The sequence below is a fragment of the Molothrus ater genome, chromosome 5, assembly GCF_012460135.2.
Source record: "Molothrus ater isolate BHLD 08-10-18 breed brown headed cowbird chromosome 5, BPBGC_Mater_1.1, whole genome shotgun sequence".
NCBI classification, from domain to species: domain Eukaryota; kingdom Metazoa; phylum Chordata; class Aves; order Passeriformes; family Icteridae; genus Molothrus; species Molothrus ater.
In genome coordinates, this window is record NC_050482.2 from 56,445,947 (window position 1) to 56,467,264 (window position 21,318).

General features: G+C 43.7%; 2 protein-coding genes across 2 annotated transcripts; one reads left to right on the forward strand and one right to left on the reverse strand.

Moving 5' to 3' along the window:
- Positions 1–782: 782 nt before the first annotated feature.
- TSPO (translocator protein) lies at positions 783–10,210 on the reverse strand. The gene is made up of 4 exons (XM_036404929.2): positions 10,121–10,210; positions 4,100–4,300; positions 2,278–2,416; positions 783–1,529 (listed from the first exon to the last, which is right to left on the reverse strand). The coding sequence occupies exons 2-4, from the start codon at positions 4,285–4,287 to the stop codon at positions 1,353–1,355; spliced, it is 504 nt and encodes a 167-aa protein (XP_036260822.1). The 5' UTR covers positions 4,288–4,300; positions 10,121–10,210; the 3' UTR covers positions 783–1,352.
- A 51-nt stretch (positions 10,211–10,261) lies between these two features.
- On the forward strand, positions 10,262–13,950 carry MCAT (malonyl-CoA-acyl carrier protein transacylase). Its single transcript, XM_036404958.2, has 4 exons — positions 10,262–10,908; positions 11,006–11,093; positions 11,361–11,578; positions 11,850–13,950. Exons 1-4 carry the CDS (start codon positions 10,465–10,467, stop codon positions 12,270–12,272), a joined length of 1,173 nt encoding a protein of 390 aa, XP_036260851.1. The 5' UTR covers positions 10,262–10,464; the 3' UTR covers positions 12,273–13,950.
- The last annotated feature ends 7,368 nt before the right edge of the window (positions 13,951–21,318 follow it).

Here is a 21,318-nt window from a genome sequence, read left to right on the forward strand (position 1 = left end):
GGCAATGTCTGGAGCAGCACAGGAATGCAGAAACCTAAAGGAATTTTGAAAACTCTGCTAGAAGCCCAAACAGTCTTTGGACTTTGAAGTTTAGGGCAGAAGAGAGAGGTATTTGGCAGTGGATTGCCCATTTGAAATGAATCATTCCTACTCTTTCCTCAAATCAGGGTCATTTGGCTGAAATTTAGCTATTATATGTGCAAGCTGCAAAAAATTCTGCTGCCTGCCATGACATATGTATTGTATGAGTAGTAATTACTTAAGCTAGTTTGTAGCAATTAGGATGTGCTCGAGAAGAAAGTACAACTATAAAATTGTGTAAGTGTTCTAAACCTTGCTTCCAGCTTGCAAACATGCAGCACATTGTCCATCATGATCAGGAACATGAAGGAATATTTGAGGCTATTTCAGGCTGGTCTGCAGGAACCTACTTTGTTCCACTGACTGCAGTATAGGCTGGAGAAATAAACTTGGGAAAATCCAATTGCTGTGAAGGTGAGGCAGAAGGGAGAGCAGGGTTGCACATCCAGAAGTGATGCTCACACCATGCTGGCCTGCTGCTCAGGAGAACCCCAACTGGTTTGGGCTCCTTACTTAAATTTGATCAAAGAAATGTTGTGACTGGGTTCTCACAGTTTCTTTACAGTTGCTTGAATTTCCTGGTTTGTCTTGGCCATTGCAAAGGAGGAGATGAGATGAAGGGGCTGTCTTTGAGGCTGTAGCATCCTGCTGCCTTCAGTGTTTTTCTGCTCAAAACAATTTTAAATAATACCAGCAAGGAACAAGGTTATTAAGTTTAATACATTTAGCTGAATGCACGTACAGTTCTTCCAAGTGGGAAGGCACAAATTGTTAAACGTTTGTAAATTGTCTTAAACGTTTTCAGAGTACAATGGCCAGAAGACAAATATCTGATGGCTGTAGTGGGACATATCATAGCACAGAAGCACTGTGCCTAGTGGTAAATATGAAAGATTCAGGCCACAATCATCCCTGTCACTGATAGGAACACCTTCTGGAAACTGTTAAGTGTGTGGCTGGATTTTTTCTTCCGAACATAAGGAAGTTTGAGTCCCTGCTTTCTTCTGGTAATGGTTACAACGCTGTTGTCACGTAATATATAATACTAGAATATGGCACTTACCACTTTTCAATCAAGACTTTGTTTTAGTTTGCTATAAAACCCAGTCACTCATACACCCCTTTATGGCTTGCCTAGTAAAGTTGTATTTGTTTAGTCAACTTGTAAATACCAAAGTTAGGGCTGAACCAGTTCAGCTAATAATAAACTAAGGCCATGACTTTATATAAAAAATTATCTTAAAAAAAAGATAGTTTTGGCTGAAAACTGCTTATTCAGATCTTTTCTTGTTGCGATTGTCCTTCCAGATCCGATAATTGAGTGCAGAAGCCAAGCTTAGCCAGGCTAAATAAGGAATCATCAAATAAGCTGCTGCTTTGTTGATGTTGTACCAGGAAGCAGTAGTAGCTGTTGCTGTACCAGTTGTCAGCAGGAGAGTCACCAACCCCTGAAACACAGAAGGTGATTAAAGTTGTGTTACTCATTGCATTTCCTGTGTGTCACTTTCCACCTAGCTCTGGCACCTATTCTATCCCTCTGTGTGTTAAGTCCTTCTCAGAAAACCAGCCAGCAGAAAAAGATAGATTTCTGCTGAGTTACAAACCACTTTGAGTCATAAAACCATACAAGAAAGGGCACTACAGCTGGGAGCAGGGAGGAAGAATGAAGTCTCTTTCACCCATACCCTCTTTAGTGGGCAGTGAGATACTTCCAAGAGTAAGTTGGAGCAAGCAAACCTGTCCAGTTTGTTCATGCGACCTGAAGAGATGAGGTGTGAACGAATCTGTGATGGATTGCAGTCTTTCCCTGTTACAGCATTGCATGTACTGCTATTTTATTTTTTGCATTACCAATTCTTATTTTTGAGAATTGAGCAGTTTCTCTTCAGAGAGCTGCAGAAAGTCTCTTCTAAAAGGGGTGTTGATCACCTAAATAATGTTGTAATAAGCTGCTTATCACTGCTGCTTGCCAGAGAAACCTAGGAATTGCAGTGAGTATAAATGTTTGTTTTATAGTCACACAAAGCTCTTACCAAAGGCTGGCAGAATCTGCAAATTCTCTCAGGTGGGTGCTGGCATGCATTAAAGAGAATTTTAGAAAAGTTCTGCAAGCCATATTTTGCACTCAGGCCCATTTTCAGGAAGAAAAGATGATGACACAAACCTTTCATGCCAATACCTTAGTGTTCCACTTACCCATCCCATTTTGTGAGCTCCAAAAAATATTGGAGTCCATGCCCAGTTTAATGCCAGGTTCCCTGCATACAGACCCAGAGGAATGACTGACTTTTCATTGAAGCCCCCCAGTTCCTTCCACACAAGGTAGGAGCCGTATCTGCAGAAAGCAAAGGGGAAGTGTCATTCATTACACTGTTTAAAGCTACCACATATTCTTGATCCATGAAATAAGTTCAGTGCCAGGGTCTAGATTAACTTGGAAGACTGAGAGGTCTAAGCCTTACTTGGCAAAGTAACTGACAGCACAGGCTAGATCAGCTGCTCTGGATAACATGGAGAGAGAAAAATTCCAGTCATGCCAGAATTCTTACTTTTAAGTGCATGGAAGCAGATAACTTAATGCATTTGTCTTTAAAAAGAATACCATGTTGAAATGGAAACAAGTCTAAGATGCAAACGGTGAAGAAACTTTGTTTTGGTATTGGGATGTGGTGCTTTAAAGATTTTTTAGAAATAAATCCAACCCCAGTTTTTAAATAGATGAAATGAATGGCATTAATTGGGATCCCAAAGCACAGTTCAGTATGGGGAGCAGGAAGAACCCTTTGGTTACTTTCATTACGTTCACAGGGACTAAACAATGCAGCTTTGCTATTTTGGCAGTTTGATTGCAGAGAATAATGAGAACAGAATAAAGTTGGGGCAGGGTAAGCATTAGAAACTTCCATTTCCTAAGTAATTTCCAAAGCACGGTGTGGACTTCAACTTGTTCATACACCTGACTTCAACTTCAGACCAATACTGTGATGTACAAATCTAAGAAGCAAAGTGTCAAGAAAGACAGGTGAGCTAATTAAATCTTGTTGCTAGTTATTAGTTGCTTTCCATGTATTTAAGAGATTCTGGAGGAATGAAATGTCTTGGTCATTCAAGGAATGTTTGTGCATGATGGATTAGAGAAGGCTGGTAGTAAGTATGATCTTTCCACTGGGCTGGATGTATAATACATGAGCAAGACCATCCACCTTAGGATACAGTGATTCTGCTATTACCAAAATAAGTTATAAACTGTCACAATCTGGACTTTAAGGTATTTAACCTGCTACACAGATTTGTGGTGAGGAATCCAGACACAGGGTTACAGATTGTGCAATCAATTTGAAGGGAGTTGGGAAAGCCACCCAGCTCTTTTCTCCTTGATAAAAGGCATGTTTTTATTCACAGGTCAGTAATGATCTCATTCAAATGTTAACTCTTCAAATACACAAGTATTCCACTTAAGTTAAAAAGTACAGTCTGTGAGGGAAAGGAAAAGAGAAGTCTGGTGGGGAGGGACAGGACATGAGGCTATAAACATTACAAAGCTTTTCTGGAAAGAAAATTGAACCAAAATGAGAGAACATGGGAGTGCCAGTCTAGCATTCAGTTTCATCCATTGCATTATTGAGCTCTGTTAGAACAGTTCTATCCTAATTTCCCCCACCCCTTTTTTTTTAAATTTTCTTAAAACTACTGAAAGATATACTTAGAAGAAATCCCAGTGCTGCCTTGCTCTGCTGTTTCCAGCTTGGCATGTCTTCCCCTCAGAATGAATGAGGAAAACAAATTAATGGCAGCTTTTCAAGCTGCTGCTTTTGATGCAGGTACTTCTGCATACAAAATGTCCTATCAAACCCACACGTGACTCCCAGAACAAGTTTTTACCTGTTAAAGCAGCAGGTTGACACAGTTTCTTACTAACATAAAGCCACAGGAGTACAGTCATCTCCTCTGGTCCAGCATTATACCAAATGCAACTTTGAGATCAGGCCAGTGCCTTAATACAATGTGAAAAACATACCCCATAGATGTATAGAGAGTTCCCCAAACAGGAGCAAACATCCAGTTAGGTGGACACCAGGATGGCTTCTGTAGAGTTTGATACCATGTTGGGATTTCCCTTTTGGTTATATTGCCTCCTAAAAATCCTCCTGCATGTGGCAGGAGTGTGAAACCTACTGCTGGGGCCCAGGCTGGTACCACTTCCATTGAGACAGTGAACCTGAAAAAAAATCCAACACTGATTGGCAGAGAACTTTTAAAATGCAACTGCAAAAGTTTCCATTTCTAACAGATTTTAAAAATAGCCATGTCAGATCTGATCCACAGCCCAGTGTTGTCACTGAGAGAGACTGCAGCTGAAATGAATGGACCTTGTACCATAATTTTACCTGTACCTGTAAAGGAATCTGTCCCTGGGGAGGTGGGATCCAGAGGGAAGTGGGGCCTTTACTTCTCTCTCAGCTGAGTGCATGAAGATTACTGAATTTTACCTACAGAATATCCTCACTAATAAGTATGGCACAGGAATAAAGCAGTTTGAATGCTATATGAACCGCACTTGGAAAATAAATAAATGCAGTAAGAAGTGTGTATTTCTGTATTCACCAAAAAGCCCATTCCCTCAATGAAGTGGTAGAGCCAAGGAAGAAAAGAGCATGTGCTTTCCTGTGCTCAAGCAAAATAATGTGAGGTGTTGTCTGCAGGATGCTCAGTGGGAGCCAGAGGGATGTGACAGTAGCAGACACTTGAGAAGCTGCCTTGGAACACAAACACCAGGGAGGACAATAAGAAGGTAAGTACTTAACTGATGTTTTGCTAAACAAGGAAGGTGATCTGGATACGTGGGGAGTACACCGTTGGCTCCTTCATGAAGCATTCAATCAGTTGCAGCAATTGTTGCTGCCAAGCCCATTAAATTTGCCTACAGAAGTAGGGCTAAGTAATGCTTTGCTCTGCTGGCCCATGCTGCTTTAGCTAGGGTACAGGCAGAAGGAAAAGCAGCAAGCAAGGAAGGAGGACAAAGTTTCATTGCAGATTTTCTGGCCAGAGGCCAAATGTTACAGAAGAGCTGTGCTTAGTTTACTGAAATGTAAACATTAGAGCTACAATAAAAAAAAGGGCAGAACTGAAAGATGTTTTTTCAAATATACAGTAGGCAAATACACCCAATTCCTCTTCATCTGTTATGCAAGAGAGAGATTATGAGAGACTGCAGCAGTGGGGAAAGAGCAACTGCAGAAGGCCCAGGAGAGAAAATAAAGTTTTAGGTCAATGAGCATTTTAGATGCTTGTCAGAGAAAAGTGCAATATTGATACTATCTTGGCTGTTGTGTTTCCCTGGATTTCAACGCTTCTTTTGCTTTAGTCATGACTGCTGGGATGAGGAGGCAGGGAGTGGGGAAGAGGAAATCCTACTTGTGACAGATGTGCTTAAACCGATAGGAAATGGCACAGATGAGGTTGCATTGTCACAGCTCTGACCTGGTGAATTTCTGTTCGGAGATCAGGGTAAGCTTGGGCAGCAAGAAAGTTCTTGCATTATGGTTTTTGTCCCTGCACTCAGGGCTCTGCCCACACAGATTTAATGTGAGATTTCAGTGGCTGGGACCACAATGCAGTTTGCATGGGATCGAGAGAAATCCTGATGATAGAAGCAGAGCAGAGTTTTGAAGGCAAACTGAGCATGGAGGGACTGGTAAGGTACACAGGATGAGAAGGTTGAGAGGGGGGCAGGTAGGCCTGGGCTGTGGGCTTGGGGGAAATGGGCAATGAATAGAAATATAGACAAAAAGGCAGCAGACAAAGCCATAAGAGATACAAGTCAAGGTCAAAAAGCAAAAAAAGACTGAATGGGTGAAAAGAGCCAAGCAGGGAAGAATTCAGAGCTGAGGCTGGGGAGAAGGAGGAAGAGGAGTACAATGTGGTACTCTGCTGTGACAGGACCAATTGGGTCTTGGGTGGAGGATGGACAAGGGAGGGAGGAAAAATCTGCAGGGCTCACTGCTGCCATACTTCTGCCTAGTGGATTCCACTTAAGCATCTTAAGAGGAGCAGAGGAGTTCTCCTGTTCTCTTGCACTAAGATCTGTGCTGTTTTTTCCCAAGGAAGCAGGCTGCCAGCTGCTGTGTGCACTACCTGTCATCCCCACAGACAGCATGAAAGGCTCTGCTTTTACTGGGATGTGAAGCAAGTGCCATGTGCAGGAGCAACAAGGTGTGATGGGAACAAGAGCTCTGAGCACAATGGTTCTTCTTTGGCTGCCTTCAGATGAGTAATTCCCAAAGGTTAAGTTAAAAATTGCAAGTTAATAAGATCTCACTAATTTTTAACCCTTTTGCTTTGCCTACAGGGAGTCCAGGCTTAGCTCTCTACACATGCTGTGATATGTGCAACTCCAGAGTGGCTGCCAAATACTATTTTTTCAAAAGTGATAAGCGAGAACCCAAAGGGCTTTATGTTTTATTTGGATGTTAATAATATAAGGATGTTCTCCTCACAGCAATCAGCAACAGATTCTGTCAGGGGTTCTGTCAACTTCCTCCCAGGGAACCAAGTCTGAAAGTGCTAAATACTATAAAATTTAAACAATACTGCTCTGTGGCAGTTATTAGTGAATAAATGATGTACCCATGCATGTTGGAGAAAGAACACTGAAATAATTCTTAAGAGAAAGAAAACCAGACAGGCAAATAGAATCAGGGAAGGTGCAAAGAAAAGAGAGAAGTGAGGCCACTCATGCACATCAAAGGGGTGGAAATAGAAATTAAGAGATTGAACATACTGGCTGGAATTGAATTTTGGTGTCCCAGTCTTTTAACGACTATTGCTATTAATTAATTATGTGCTGTATTTTCCAGTTTTATCTCTCAGGATTTCCCAAGCATGGCAAAATACTCTATCTTGCAAGGAGGAGGAATGAAACCATGCAGCAAGGTGTGCTGGCAGCAAGATCACAGCTGTCCATCAGCAGTGGGAGTTCCTGTGTTTTCATTCCCAAGAAATTAAATACTGGTATCAACTTTCCATAAAAAAGCACAGGTAACTCAGAAAACAGCATGGAAAAAGCCACATCTGTCTGTGTCTGGTTACCCGATGTAGGTCTTTAGCAAGAGAATGAGTAAGAGGCAAGGTGCACTGGAGAGTCTGTGTACTGGCCAGTGCTGCAGTCTTCGTTTACCTGTGCAGTACAAGAGCTGTGCAATGTTTACAGAACAGCCTGTACATTTTCTAAAAGTAATGTGAGCACAGAGGTTCATCAGCCCTGCCTTCCTTTCGGTGTACAGCTGATGATCTGAAATGAATCGGTGAGAACTTGAACACCACAGACTTGCTAACACAGCCCCACTGGCTGCATTACTCAACCTAGAAATAATAACTACTTTCCCAATCATATCCCAGCTCCAGGGTGAGTTGCACAACAGTCTCGCACCCTCATTTTCATACTGAAGAATGCTGGATGTCTGTGAATGCTATCTGCAGTGTACCCAGCAGATATCTGCCTCTAAGAACCATCAAGGTTGGAAATATTTTCTTCTCACACACACTTAACTTGTTTACTTCTTTTCCACTTTTTATCTCTGCCCTGCAATATATTCTTCATCATGCTGCCCCTTTTCTGTTTAGCCCTAGTGTGACTTCAGGCACCTCCAGCAGAGCAGTGAGGGCTACTTTGCTTTATATACATGTTAGAATAATTATTCTAAGTATTCAAAATATCTGACTTATCCAAAGTTAGTTCCAGCTACATAAGTAAAAGGAGAAATAAAGGGGAAAAAACTGCAGTAGTTAAACTTGCTGCCTAATGGGCTTCTTTCTGCTGTTTTTCTATGGTGGCATAACATGAAGAAAAAACTCCCGGAAGCTTTCTGTGTCCTCTTTCTGGAAAATCACTGTGCAGCCAAAGAAAGGGATGGGCTGCTCTGTAGGTGGGATTAGATATATCATGACAGAGCAGCTGAGTTGCTTCAGCCTGATGAAAAATGAGCTGAAACACTTCTTTGCCTTGAGGAGGTCTCTGAAGGATAGGTGCCTTTCCCTCCTTGGGGCATTCTGTCAGCAGGAAGGAGAAGGAAGGTAGGAAAGGAGAACTGCTTTCATCCCATTTTCTTACACCCCTGTGCTGATAAAACTTCTGATTAGTTCCATTCATGTGCAGCTTGGGGCTGGCTACCCAATCACATGGGGCTTAAAACTGCATTAAAAACACAAACAAAAAACTCCCATCAGGGCTAAATCACCCTGGCAGCCCTAGGGTTCCCAGTGCCCAGTGTTTGGAGATGGACTGACAAAGCTGGGACCATACCATGGAGGGGGGTCCCCAAGACACATACTCTCCCTCTCATCCTCTACCATACTTTTTTTAAAGGGCAAATAAGGCTCTGCCCAGGTCTGAGAGGCAGCATGCAAATTTTCCCCAGGAAGAAGGCTTCTTCCCAAGACAGCTGTCTGAAAAATTAAAGACAACGTACTTAATTTATATTGATAAACTATTTATGCGTGTTGTGGGTTTAATTCCTGGGAAGCTGCAACACTAAAATCAAATTTATATCACAGCCTATGACAAAAAATACAGCTACCACAAAATCAAAAAAAAAAAAAAAGCAGGCTATCTAATCTCAAGTAATAGAGACACTTCAAACAATAAATGTTATAGGATACAAATAGAATATAAATATCTAATAAGTGTATAATATGTGTTTATAATACGTATTTAGAATTTTTAAAAATACGGTATTTATTGAAGACTATAATGTAAGGTGTACAGATGGAAACAAAAAATCTCCCTCTCCAGTGAGATTTCAACATGGCAGAGCACAAGTTGTGCAAATAAATCTATGATTTATTCACATACAGGGAACTGAAATGCAAACTGGAGCAAGATTTTTGCTGGGAGAATTTGCCATTTACTCTCAATCTCTTCTCATTGATGCTTGTGTTACAGGTAGAGGCAGCCACGGGCTGGGATATGGTCACATGTATGTCAGATATCTCCTATGTTACTGCCCGTACACTTGAGCAGCTCGCTTCCAGGTATTTTACCTGGAGGCTGACGCAAATGGAAGAAATCATCTTACAAAATAGCACAGAGAACAGAAAAGTGAGAAAAATTAAAAGTCAACATAATTTCCTGCTATTATGACGCATTTTCCTTCTCCCAAGCCGTACTTAGAGTCTGTTTTACTGAGCTGCTCTGACTCAATGTTTGATACTGTTTCACAACCTTACTTCATGCAAAGTCGTTACACAATTGCAACTCCGGCACGCCAACTTTCGCTTTCAAAATAAATAATCTTAGCGTTGAATGCTCCAACTACATCACAGTGCTTTTTGGGCTTTGATTTATAAGTATCAACCAAAAATTTGAAATTGAAAATCAAAGTAATTTCTTTCACCCTTAAAGAAACGTTCCTCGGCGACACTGAAGGAAGATACCTTTAGTTAAACAGCAGCGTGAAAACTTCTCCTGAGTGCCGAGAGCGAATGTGCCCGGTGTGCGCGGCAGAGCCGCCGGCCCGGTGGGACCGGAGGAACGGGCTCTGCCCTTCTGCGGTGCGCGCACAGCTGCCAGCCGCTGAAAACCTCGTGTGCCGGATCGAAATTAAGAGCAAGCTTCACAGCTTGGTGGTTTGGTTTGTTTATTTTAAAGCACTTTCCATGCTAAACGCCGGCACGGAAAAGCCATGAGTGTTTGCCCAAGTCCTATCCGCCCGTGAGCGGGGCCCGCCCCGCCCGTCTCCAGCCGGCACCGCAGGTCCCGTCCTGCCCGGGGATCCCGGCTGGCCGGCACGGGGCTGTCGCCAGCAGCAGAGTGCGGGATCGCTCCCTCAACCCTCTCCGCCGACCCGCGGGGGAGCCGAGGGCGCCTGGGGTGCGGCGGGGTCCCGGCGGCGGCAGCGCTGTGGGAGCGCCGGGACCCGGGCGGGGCGGGGTCGGGCGGCCCCTCCGGCCAGCAGCCGGGCCCCGCCGCAGGGCTGCGCCGCCCCTCGGGCTCCCGGTCCCGTCCGACCCCGAGCCGTGCCGCGAGCAATGCCGGCATTACCTCCTCCCGTGCCGCGCTGCTGCTGCCGCCGGTCGCGCCTGCTCTGCCCGGGCAGCCTAGCGCCGCCCCCGGGGCCGGCCGGCCGGCCGGGCTCCCCCGCCCCGGGGCGGGCTCTCAGCGCTGGGCGGGCGGAGGCGCCTGGCGCGGGCCGGGCCCAGGGCGGCGCGCGGGGCTGAGGGCGGCGAGCGCCGGGGCGGCCCGACCGGTCTCCTTCGCTCCCTCCCTCCTTTCCTCCCTCCCTTCCCCCCTCCCTTCCCGTCCCCTTTGCCGGAGCCCGGCCCGGCAGCGGCTGCCGGCGGGGGCCGCCCCGTTCCCGTGGCAACGCCCGTTCCCGGGCGGCGGCCATGGGCGGCTGGGCCGCGGCGCCATGGCGGCTTGGTGGCTGCAGCGGGCGCGGCGGCCTCCGCGGCGCTGCGCGGCGGTGGGGCAGCTCCCGCCCCGGCGCTGGGGACCGGGCGGCGACCCTGAGCGACCTCCTGCAGAGCTCGGTGGAGGCCGAGGAACCGGGCGCGGCGGCGGCGAGGCGGGAGCGGCGGTGCCCCCGGGAGGGCACGGTGCTGCTCTTCCCGGGGCAGGGCAGCCAGTTCGTGGGCATGTGCCGCGGGCTGCAGCAGTACCCCGGCGTGCGGGACATGTACCGCCTGGCCGAGAAGGTGCTGGGCTACGACCTGCTCTCCCTCTGCCTGGAGGGGCCGCGGGACGCGCTGGACCGCACCCAGCACTGCCAGCCCGCCGTGTTCGTCGCCTCCCTGGCCGCCGTGGAGAAGCTCAACCACCTGCAGCCTGAAGTGAGGGGCCGCGGAGGGCGCGAGGGGTCGGGGCGGCGGCGCCTCGGGCCTGCCCCGCGGTGCGGCTGAGGCGGCGCTCGGCTCTCTGTTCCCGCAGGTCGTGGAGCGCTGCGTGGCGGCCGCCGGCTACAGCGTGGGGGAGTTCGCGGCGCTGGTCTTCGCTGGAGCCCTGGGCTTTGCTGAAGGTGCCTGGGGGACGTGCGGAACTCCCTGCTAGGATCTCCCAGCCCGGGCCCGTGCTGTTTCCAAAGCGTTGCCTGTTATCACTGTGTCCTTCCCGCTTTTTATTTTTAATTAGAGGAGAAATTTTACTTTCTACTTCGACTGTTCGCTTTAACGCGTGTAATACGGCATTAAAAGCATTGACGTTTCACGACGAGTGAACAACTTCCCTTTCTTGCGCGCAGGTGCCCGCGCTCACATTTACGCCGCATCTCTGTTTCTCTCCGTAGCGCTGTACGCGGTGAAAGTGCGCGCCGAAGCCATGCAAAGGGCGTCGGAAGCTGTCCCCAGTGGAATGCTCTCGGTTGTCGGCCGGCGAGAGGCAAATTACAAATTTGCCTGCCTGGAAGCCCGTAAACACTGTGAATCGCTGGGTATAGAGAACCCCGTGTGCACAGTTTCAAACTATTTGTTTCCAGACAGCAGAGTCATTGCAGGACACTTACAGGTATTGCTTCAGAGTAACTATCTCTTCCTTTGAACTGAGCATTTCACTTTTTAAAAGCTCTTACTTTGCGCTTATCTGTGGGTGTTATGTATGGCCTTAGTTTGTCCAAAGAAAAGTATTTGATCTGTGGGGTTTTTTTTTCCCGGCATGTGGTCAGTTGTTGGGTAGTGAAAGGAATTCCTTTATCACAGTAAGTCTAATGAGGTGATTCTTGTGGGGTAACTGAGAAAACCTTTGTTGTGCAAGACTCACTTCTCTCTCTCTTTTATAGGCTTTGGAGTTTTTGCAGGAGAATGCCCGAAAATATTATTTTAAACGTACAAAAGTGCTTCCAGTCAGTGGGGCTTTTCATACCAGACTTATGGAACCAGCAGTAGAGCCACTGGCTGAAGTTCTAAAATCAATTGAAATTCAGAAACCGCTGCTCTGTGTGTATTCCAATGTCGATGGCAAAAAGTACATGCACTCAAAGCACATTCAGAAGCTGTTAGTGAAGCAGGTGGTGTCACCTGTTCTGTGGGAGCAGACCATGCACTCAGTGTACGAAAGAAAGCAAGGAACAGAATTTCCTTACACGTATGAAGTGGGGCCTGGGAATCAACTGGGAGCCATTCTCAAACAATGTAATTTAAAGGCCTGGAAACAATATAAACATGTAGATGCTCTGGAAGATGAGGAAGCAGCGGAGACCTAAATAACCTTTTGAGAAAAATCCACACAACTCAGTTTTTTTCTCATTTAAAACTTTGTGCTCCCAAAAGAGGAAGCCTTAAACATTCATGGCTTCTCATGATGTAAAGAGCACTCACTATGTGCATAATTGCAATGAACATTTTCCTTTGAATTCCTCAGGTGTGGAAAGGGGAGAGAGCAAAGTTTGGCTCTTCCATCTGTGTCGGGACTGCAAAGCTGTCAATGAACAGGCCAAGTAGCACAGTTTGGCCTCAATCCTGCAAGCAACTTTCCCTCTTGGGTGGTTTTCTTTTTTTGTTGTTTTGTTTGGTTGTTTTTTGGGGGAGTTTTTTGGGTGTGGATTCAGGTTCCAGTTGGTAGCCTTGGCTGTCCAGTGCAGGGATCTGCAGGAATGCAGGGGTTATTGGCTTCAGGTTGTGGAAGGCCCTGCTCTGGGCTGGAGGGTGCATTTAGAGGAGCCATTTGTTGGGAGGGCTTTCAGTGTTCTGATGTTCCTGTTTTCTTACTCAGCTGGCTTGTGGGGTATTCATCTATGTAAAGTTCTCTTACTTTGTGTCAACATTGCCAGGTAGCAGCTGAGTGAGGCAGATGATGTTACTAGAAACATTATTTTCTTAAGGTTAAACTATAAATAAACTGAAGCTTTTCTTGCTATTTTTAATGATTTGGGGTGCATCATTATTGGCTCTGTCCACATGTGGATGGAAGTAACTTTCCCTCCAGTTGTCCAATGCTACACTGGTTGTGCTAAGTTACACAAGAAATGTTCACTGGGAAAAAAAGCTTTACAAAAATATTATGTACATTTCCTGGCAGCAGGAAATGATGAGCTGGAGATCAGCAGGTTGCCCCAAACCCTTCTGGAAAGAGCTTTCCATTACCCAGTTTTATTTTTTATTTTGGTATTTTTATGCTGTATTTAACAGATATATAGAAAAAAATTAGGATATATTACTTAAATCAAATGACTGACAGTATCTTCAATAATGTATTATGAAATGCTGGAGAACTTCCAATTACAGTACCAATCATTCTGTAACTTCACATTTATGACAGGGAGAGTGAATTAAAAACACTGGCCCTTATTACCATTACTAAGAGGGCTGTATTATTAAACAGTTCTTTTGTGGACTGCAGCTGGCAGCTGTGCCTGCCCTCACAGTACAAATTCCACTTTTAGCATGTGTAAACATTAACAATTAGTAAAGTACTGCAGAGTTTTTCAGCTTCACCATTCAACTGCTAGAGGCTGAAGATTAAAGTTTGGAAAAACTGTAAAGAAAATTATTTCAGTGAAGGTTCCTGTGTTACAGGTAAGGTGTTAATTATTCAGAAAAGCATACCAAAATCTTCAGTTAGAAGTATTGGTTAGAATATTGCAACTAAATCCCATTCATATTATTAAACACTGGATTGTCCTGCGTTAGAAGTTTCTGACCACACCTTGTAGGACTAAGTGCAAGGTTGATGACTTTCAAACCAGCTTTTATGATAGGTGAAACTGAGTGTGTGCTTTGAAAGTTCTGGACTTTCTTTTTAATTATTTAACCTTTCTGAGGAAATATTGGAGACCTGTTTTCTATTTGTAGTGTTCTTGCCATGATTTTTTTCCTTTTTTTTCCCCCTCATTTCACTTTGTTGTACACTTTGCTGGGAATTAAAGCTCTTTGGGAAATCCATGCTAGAAATCTCCTGTTTGCAAACCATTGACAACCTTTGCACTTTTGTCAGCTGAAGAATGCTGAAGGGAAATCTGTATCATAAGAGCATTCCAATGCTGTGGGTCTTGTTTAATTAGTGGGAAGAAGGACCTGTCACCACTGTTGGGTGTCTGCTTTTCTTCTGTGCAGTGGTTGAGCCAAGGCTGCTCCTCAGTGAGCTTTGTCTCCAGAACCAGAAGCCAGAGGGAATCATGCTTTTGTGCTGATGTTGCAATTCCTAGGAGCAGAGGAAGTGTGATGGAGGTGTTGTACCTCTGTATGGAGAGTGTTCAGGGTTTGATTTTGTGTGGTGCCCGTCAGCACAGCGTCACCTCACATGTGCAATAACATTGCCTGTGCCTGGGCAGAAAACGCCCAAATAATTACAAATCCTGGATCTCAGAGCATTTCTTTAATGCTCTTGCTCCTCTATCCCCTCTGCTTCTGGAAACTGAATATTTGAGAGGTGAGAAACCAGCGTGGCTCCTTCACCTATGAACAAGCATAACAGGATGTGGAAGCAAATCAAGTGCCGTAAATGCTGTCACGTATCAGGAAGTGTGCAGCGAAAAAAACAGAATTAACGTTGGGTCCCCTGAGTCACTGTGGGGCTGTGACTAAAGGATTAACTAACTGTGCTCCACAGGTGAAACAGGAGCCTGGCACCAGTTGCTCCCAGCTACTCCAGTTAGTGCTGATTGCCGTGGCTTTGGATGCCATTTGCTTTGTGTTTCACTTGTTTCTTTGCTGGGATTGAATTTTGTATTCCTTGAGACTGTGTTATGCTCCATGCATGCTGGATGATGAAATTCCCCTCTCTTGTAATTCAACACAAGAGTGGGGAAAAAAGCAGAATCACCCCACACAGCTCATGGATAAAATAGGCAGTGAAGAGTCTCCTGTTCCTCATTGCTCCCCTGTGCATAAAGGTTATTTATCTAGAAAGAATTATTTGATAGTATTAAATTGATTCAGCTGGGAAGAGTCAATTTTTTCACAGCTGGTACTTTTATTACATACGAATAGCTCATTTATTAGACCCTCCTGATGTTAAATTTTACCCTTTACTAAATAATAACTTTAAAATATTTTTCTATCACATTGCTAATACAGCTCAATAGAGCAGTTAATTCACTGATAAAATTTCAGTATGTTTTTTTGGCTATGTGGGCCAGTTTCTGGCCTGTGTGTGACTCCAGTTCCAGGTGTGTGAACTGTGCTTTTCTAGAAAAAACTTGCCTACCTGCTGCTGAAGGGCACATCAGCTTGAGAGCATTTTGAAAAAACATGACACTGAAATATATGCTGCTGCTTGAATTTCTGGGGTATGCTGGAGCCATCACCCTTTATATTCCTTCTTTGCCTGCTTTCCTTTTGCTCTGTATTTCAAGTCATTCAAAGAAATTTCAAAATCCTTTGCATGAAACGGTCAAACGAAATAGTCTAGTGAAGCTTCATTTTTTTTCCCAGAAACATTTTTTGAGATGGGCAGTTAGCATCATAATGGGATTTAGGCACCATTCATTAAAGAGAGGAAGCATGTTCCTCAACATGCTTAAATTTGGCTTGATTTGGCATTTGTCTTCACTAAAGAGGGGTTTAAATTCCTTGTCTCATTTAAAACAGAGATTCAAACTTGAAACTCCAACTTCTCTGATAAATGCTTAGCTCACAAATCCATTGAATATTGTATTTTCCTGTTTTAAAAATACACTAAAGGTAGGAGTTGCTTGTCTGGGCAAAAAGCAGGCATCCCCTATGCCGAGGGGAATATCCAAACCACAGAGCTGCACTTTCGTTTTCTCTCACTGAGAGTCTATAGCTGGATACTGCAAACCAGCTTCAAGAGCAAAAAGAGAAGATGCACTCAGATACAGAGAAAACACCAGGCGCAAATGGGAGATGTTGAGAGAGGAAAAACTCAGCTGTGCCCTAATGGCCACCCATGGAGTCCAGGAGGGTGACACCTCGGCCATCTCCATCCTCTAAGTTGTGCTCATGTTCCCCTCAGGCTTCCAGTCCCCCCAAGCACATGCCTTGTGAAAAGACATGCATCCTCTGAGAAAATCCCTTCTCAGAATCCATCAGCTCTTGGGCTTTTGTTCTGGGCAGCTCCTAGTTTTACTTTGAAAAGGGGCAGAAGATACTGCCATTAATGTGTGACGGCAGAGTCTCGGAAAATAAAGCAGACAACACTGCAAAAGGTTTGAAGCAACAATTTAATTTTAAAAAAGTATCATGGTTTTAATCTTTACTATTGCTTTTACAGTGTTAAAATTTAAAGGATGGCCAGCATGCCTTCAGTTTTCTTCACATCCAGAATCTCTTTAATAAACTCATTTATAGGAAATAGACACTTTATACTGCATTAAAATACACATAAAAAAGACAGACTTTCTAATTGCTTGGAGTCACATTTCAAAACTAGCAAGTCAGGCAGTTATCCAGCAACAACCTCCTTATTTTAAAAGTTTTTTCTTTAAAAAAGATATGAAAAAGCAGTGACCCAGCACTCGCCTAGGTTTAAATATTAAAGAGATTTTTATCAGTGTAAATTTGAAAAACAAACCAGCTGCCACCACTGGGGTGTTAGTGATGTTGGTCAGTGTCCAGCAATGACCTCCTGTGGTAATTCTGTGTGCTAATTCTACAGTCCATAATTCATGGCCCACCAAAAGGCAGCAACAAGCAAGGCTGCAGGCACCAGCTTCTGGCAGAGGCACCTGACAGGAAGCCTGCAAGTCTGTGGGAGGAAAGGGGTTGGTAATTAGAAATAACAAGCAGCAAAAAGAAGGTGCAAGGAAACTAAAAGAGTGCCCATGTGGGAGGTCAGTGTGGGTCCGAGAGTGCGGTCTGGCTCTGCTGCAGAAATGCAGAGGGGGGTCAGTTTTACTGGGGGCTCCAGCCACTAAAGAATCCTCCTCTCTTCTCTGGGTAAGTACTGCTGGCAGCAGCTCTGCTCATCTCCCCAGGGAGACCCTTCCAGCATCTGATAGTGGCAGGTGCCTCCCCTCTGAACAGAACCCCATGAGTTGTGTGGGATTTGGGTAGTCTTTAAATGAGAAATTTCAGCCTAAAGAGAAAAAAAACAGGGCACCGAGGGGGTACCAACAAACTAAGGGATAAAGCCCAGCCTGAAGCCACATGATATACTTCACTCCCTGACATTACAAGGGGGTCAGGTGTTCCTGTTGCCTACGTGCCAACAAAAAGGTGGGAGAAAAGGGAGAGAGCGTACCCAGCCTCCATAGCCAGTGATCCACTTTGTCCAGTTACTGCTCACATCTCCACAGCTTCTTATAACACTTTTAATAACATTCCATGTCTGGAAAACACTGATAGCAACCCTGATGATTTAAACAAAACAAAGCATGAGGATATAACAATTATTCTAAAAAGTGGCAAATAAAATACCAATGTTTAGGAAACAAAAACCAACAAAACAAAACCCAAACAAAAACCTTTAGTATATTCCTTCCTAAAAGTGTATGTGTACATATACATTTCTCTAAATATTTAGGAAGAAGACCCTTGAAATCTAAAGATAATTTAAGTTCAGAATTAAGTGATAAAGTGACAATCTTTGTGGTTGTTTCAAACTTGGAAGAGCATAGAGCATAACCCAATGAGAGATGTTCATGTTTGATAAATCAGGACAGCAATACAAGACTGACACAGCAGTGTCATAGGCTCTCTCTGGAGTGTGAATCCAGCTTTGCTGAGGTGGAAGGTGTATACAAATGTTATATACAGATATATTTATAGGTTATGTTACACAGCTGTAATTGAACTGCATTCTGGTAGGTCTGCAATGAGTGACCTTCCCCTCCCAGAAGCAAGGAGAAAATAAGGTACAGTACCTGGAGCTTCAGACACAGCTGAGTATCTCATGTCAGGACATTGCTGCATGTCAGTTAATAACTATGCGCAGGACAACCCTTCAGCTCACAGCAGATAAAAGGCAGTTCAAACTAGTTCTAGCCATGTTTTCTTGGATGTGCATGGGTAAATTATTGCACATGCAGTAACATGTTAATCCCACACTGGGCTGCAAGTCTCTCATCACTCAGTTGTGCTTAAAATTGTGTCTAAAGTTACTGTGCCTCTGAGGAATTTGAAATAGCAAGACACTATTTAAGTCTTTCAACTTTAAATGGCTGTAGTCTGTTGAAACAACTTACACTTTACATTATTACATAACTTTTCGTTGTAAAACAAGCTGCTTTGCTTTTCTGTGTTCTATATGAGGCAGCAGTAGCAGCAATAATTTTTTTATTTTGTGTACAGAAACATTCTTGTTTGTCTAACATGATTATTAAAAGGATCTGCCAATAAGGTAACTTACACTCGTGCCAGGTGAAGCAGTGTTTCTTCTAATGTCCTGTGGTGCCACCTGTTAAATTCATCTCCAATCAGGGCCAGCTGACGGCCAACCTGAGTAGCTGAGCTGCAAGGCAGGCAGGATGTGCACGTTAGAGGAGAACCCTGCAACAGCAATTCTCTAAAAGCACTCTGCAAAAGTCAGGTAATGTAATTCCCCCAACAGCTGGGCTAAACTGGGAATGTAAAACTGAAATGTTGCAGGAGGTTTGTTTCCCATTGCTTATGGGTTTATTGATTAAGTATTTTAGCCCCATACATGAAGTGTTTTGATGCTTTCATAAGAAGCTGCATATTTGGCACTTTTGAAAAAACATGCTGATTTTTTAGGTGTTTCATTTCTTTATATAAGACAATGAGATTCTGGTTTGAGGTTTTTGATTGTCCTGCTCCCTTCCTCACCAAGTCAAAATATTGAAACTGCCTTCACTTCAAACCTTGCAAGATATTTCTTCTTACAAAAGTGTTGGCTTTGTCATCCAACAGATTTACTCCAATGAGTTCCACTGTGCAGTGTGGGTCTCCAGCTACTGGCTGGTGCCCAGGTACAAACTGACCAAAACCTTAAGGTTTTAAGGAGGTCCTGGGATATACAGAAACTTGAACAACATCTGTGGCACATGTTGATGCTAAACACTGGTTATGCTTTCCTGACGAAAATTTCCCATTAGATTTAGCTTCTCTTAGACACATGATTTTGTTCTGGTAGACAAATAATATGAATATACATTTTTATTTTAATTTGCATTTCTGCCGAGATCTGCTCACTAGATCTCCTAAATAGTAAGTAGGCTTAAGAGCTTAATTCTAGAGTCTGCTGAAAAAAACCCCTTGGGCTTGGCAGTCCACCTACAAAAAACCACCAGAAAAACCACATAAAGGAATTTTCACAGATGGGGGAGAAAGGCAACCCCTGATTCTTGTACTGGAAAAAATGTATGTATGGGATTAAGAAAAACCCAAGGCAGCACTACTAGTTTGTTTTAAGTGGCGCCTGGAGAATTATGTAAAAATGGCTTCTTCAGCTGCTTGCTGTAACAGGTGGGTCTCTAATAAAGAGCCATATCTGTGCCCCTGTGCAAGATAAAAACTTAGAGACATTTAATGCAGCATAATCTTGCACAGTCAGTGTTAAGCACCACAGGTTATCTACACTTGCATCTATTCCACTTCCAGTAGTATGCACTACGATTACTTGGCTTAGCAGTTTTCTGGAAAGTCTGGCACTTTGTACTTGGGGAGGACAGAAGGAGTATTAATATAGTGTGATACCTGATATCAAACTCCATTTGCTCTGTGGTGTCTGGAATTGTCTGGAGGTTACTGTAGGTTTCCTCTTCTGGTGCTCCATTGGGGTAGCTGGAGAGGACAAAATGCCTGGGGGTTCTCCTGATTTGAGACATCTTACTCTGCAACAAGTCATGAAAGACAACCTCAGGGCTTCATGTTATGCAAGGTCTTTTCAGTTTAGGTGGAAATTGTTTAAAGTGCTCTTAAAGTTACTCTTTTTACTTCTCCAGTCAGAACACGAGTGTTTCTAAGATTCCTATTTTAAGAGTAGTCAAAGGAAAGTTTCAATGACCCAGCAGATGTCCAGCAATTCAAACATGCAGCATTTAGATGGCTGCTACTTTATACTGGCTCAAAACGACCCAGGAATTGGAAAATCTTCATAAATATAACTAGTGTACAAGTATAGTTTCTCAGTAGTTTCACTTAGTACAAGATGCTTTCCTATGCTGTTTGCAACAACCTGCCTGGCATTAAATCACTCTAACCCATGGAGAACCCCAGGCAGCAAAGTACCTAAAACAAACTTGAACAGGTTTTCCTAAGTCTAATTCAGGTCCAAATTTACACATCATCTTCAGCTGGAGGCTACCAACATGGAAATTACAAGCAACTCACCATAGAAATAGAATATAAGAAAGATTTAAACCCATTAATAGCTTTCCACATGAAGGAGCAGACAGTAGGAACCAGTAAAATCAGTAGAGCTGCCTGCTTGTACAATGGGAAAGTTATTCACAACCAGTACCACAAAATCAATGTCAAAATTTAACAGGCTTCAGCACACGTGGCTTGTGTCTAATATTGGAAGCATTTGTGTAACACAGAGAGCAGTGTTTGGAGAGTAGAGCTGATGTTTTTGTAGTCATTAGGATTGTTTTATTTGGTTTATCAAGGGAAACAACATCAGAGCTGCGGATGGGGATTATTCCAATTACACACGTCCTTGGACACTTGCTGTAGTGGAAGGCTCTACTGATGAGGAACTTAATTACAACCTTCTGGAGATGCTCTGGTTTTATCTGGCATTGGGTTTGGCCAGCTTTTTCATGGTTTCTTTGCTTCCTGGCTCCATCGTTAAAAAACTGATCCCTTTTGTTGATGGAGTGATCCTGGACAGCAACAAAGGGAAGCTCTGCTGGCTTGATTTCTTTCTCATTTTAAACACACTCTCAAGCAGGTCAAATGAATAAAATGCAAATAAAATATTCTCAGAAATTAAACTAAACCAAGCAGAAGGTAATGTCATAATGCTGCTTGGTATGAATTTGGTTTGCTACATTGCTGCAGTCTTGTAAAAACTAAATTTTTCACTTGGGATGAGGTTAGGGCCTTTGTGATCTTCTTTCAATATTTAATGACGTTTACATTTTCAACAAAGCAAAATTATTCATAACTAATGTGTATACGTTACTGCATAAGCAAACTCACAAAAATATGATACTAAATAAATGAAAATAGGCTTGGTTTACAGAAGCGTAGAATCCTCTTACAGCAGACAGTGGTGTTTAATGTGGCTGGAGAAAAGCATGTTACAGACCAGCGTCAGCTGGCAGATATTATGTGTTTTATACAGTTTGTAGTTTCATCTTCTGGATTTTTTTCCTTCTATTTGTAGCATTTTTGCTTTACTTACAAAGATGTTTAGAATCTAGGGTTTTAAATATATCCAGAGTT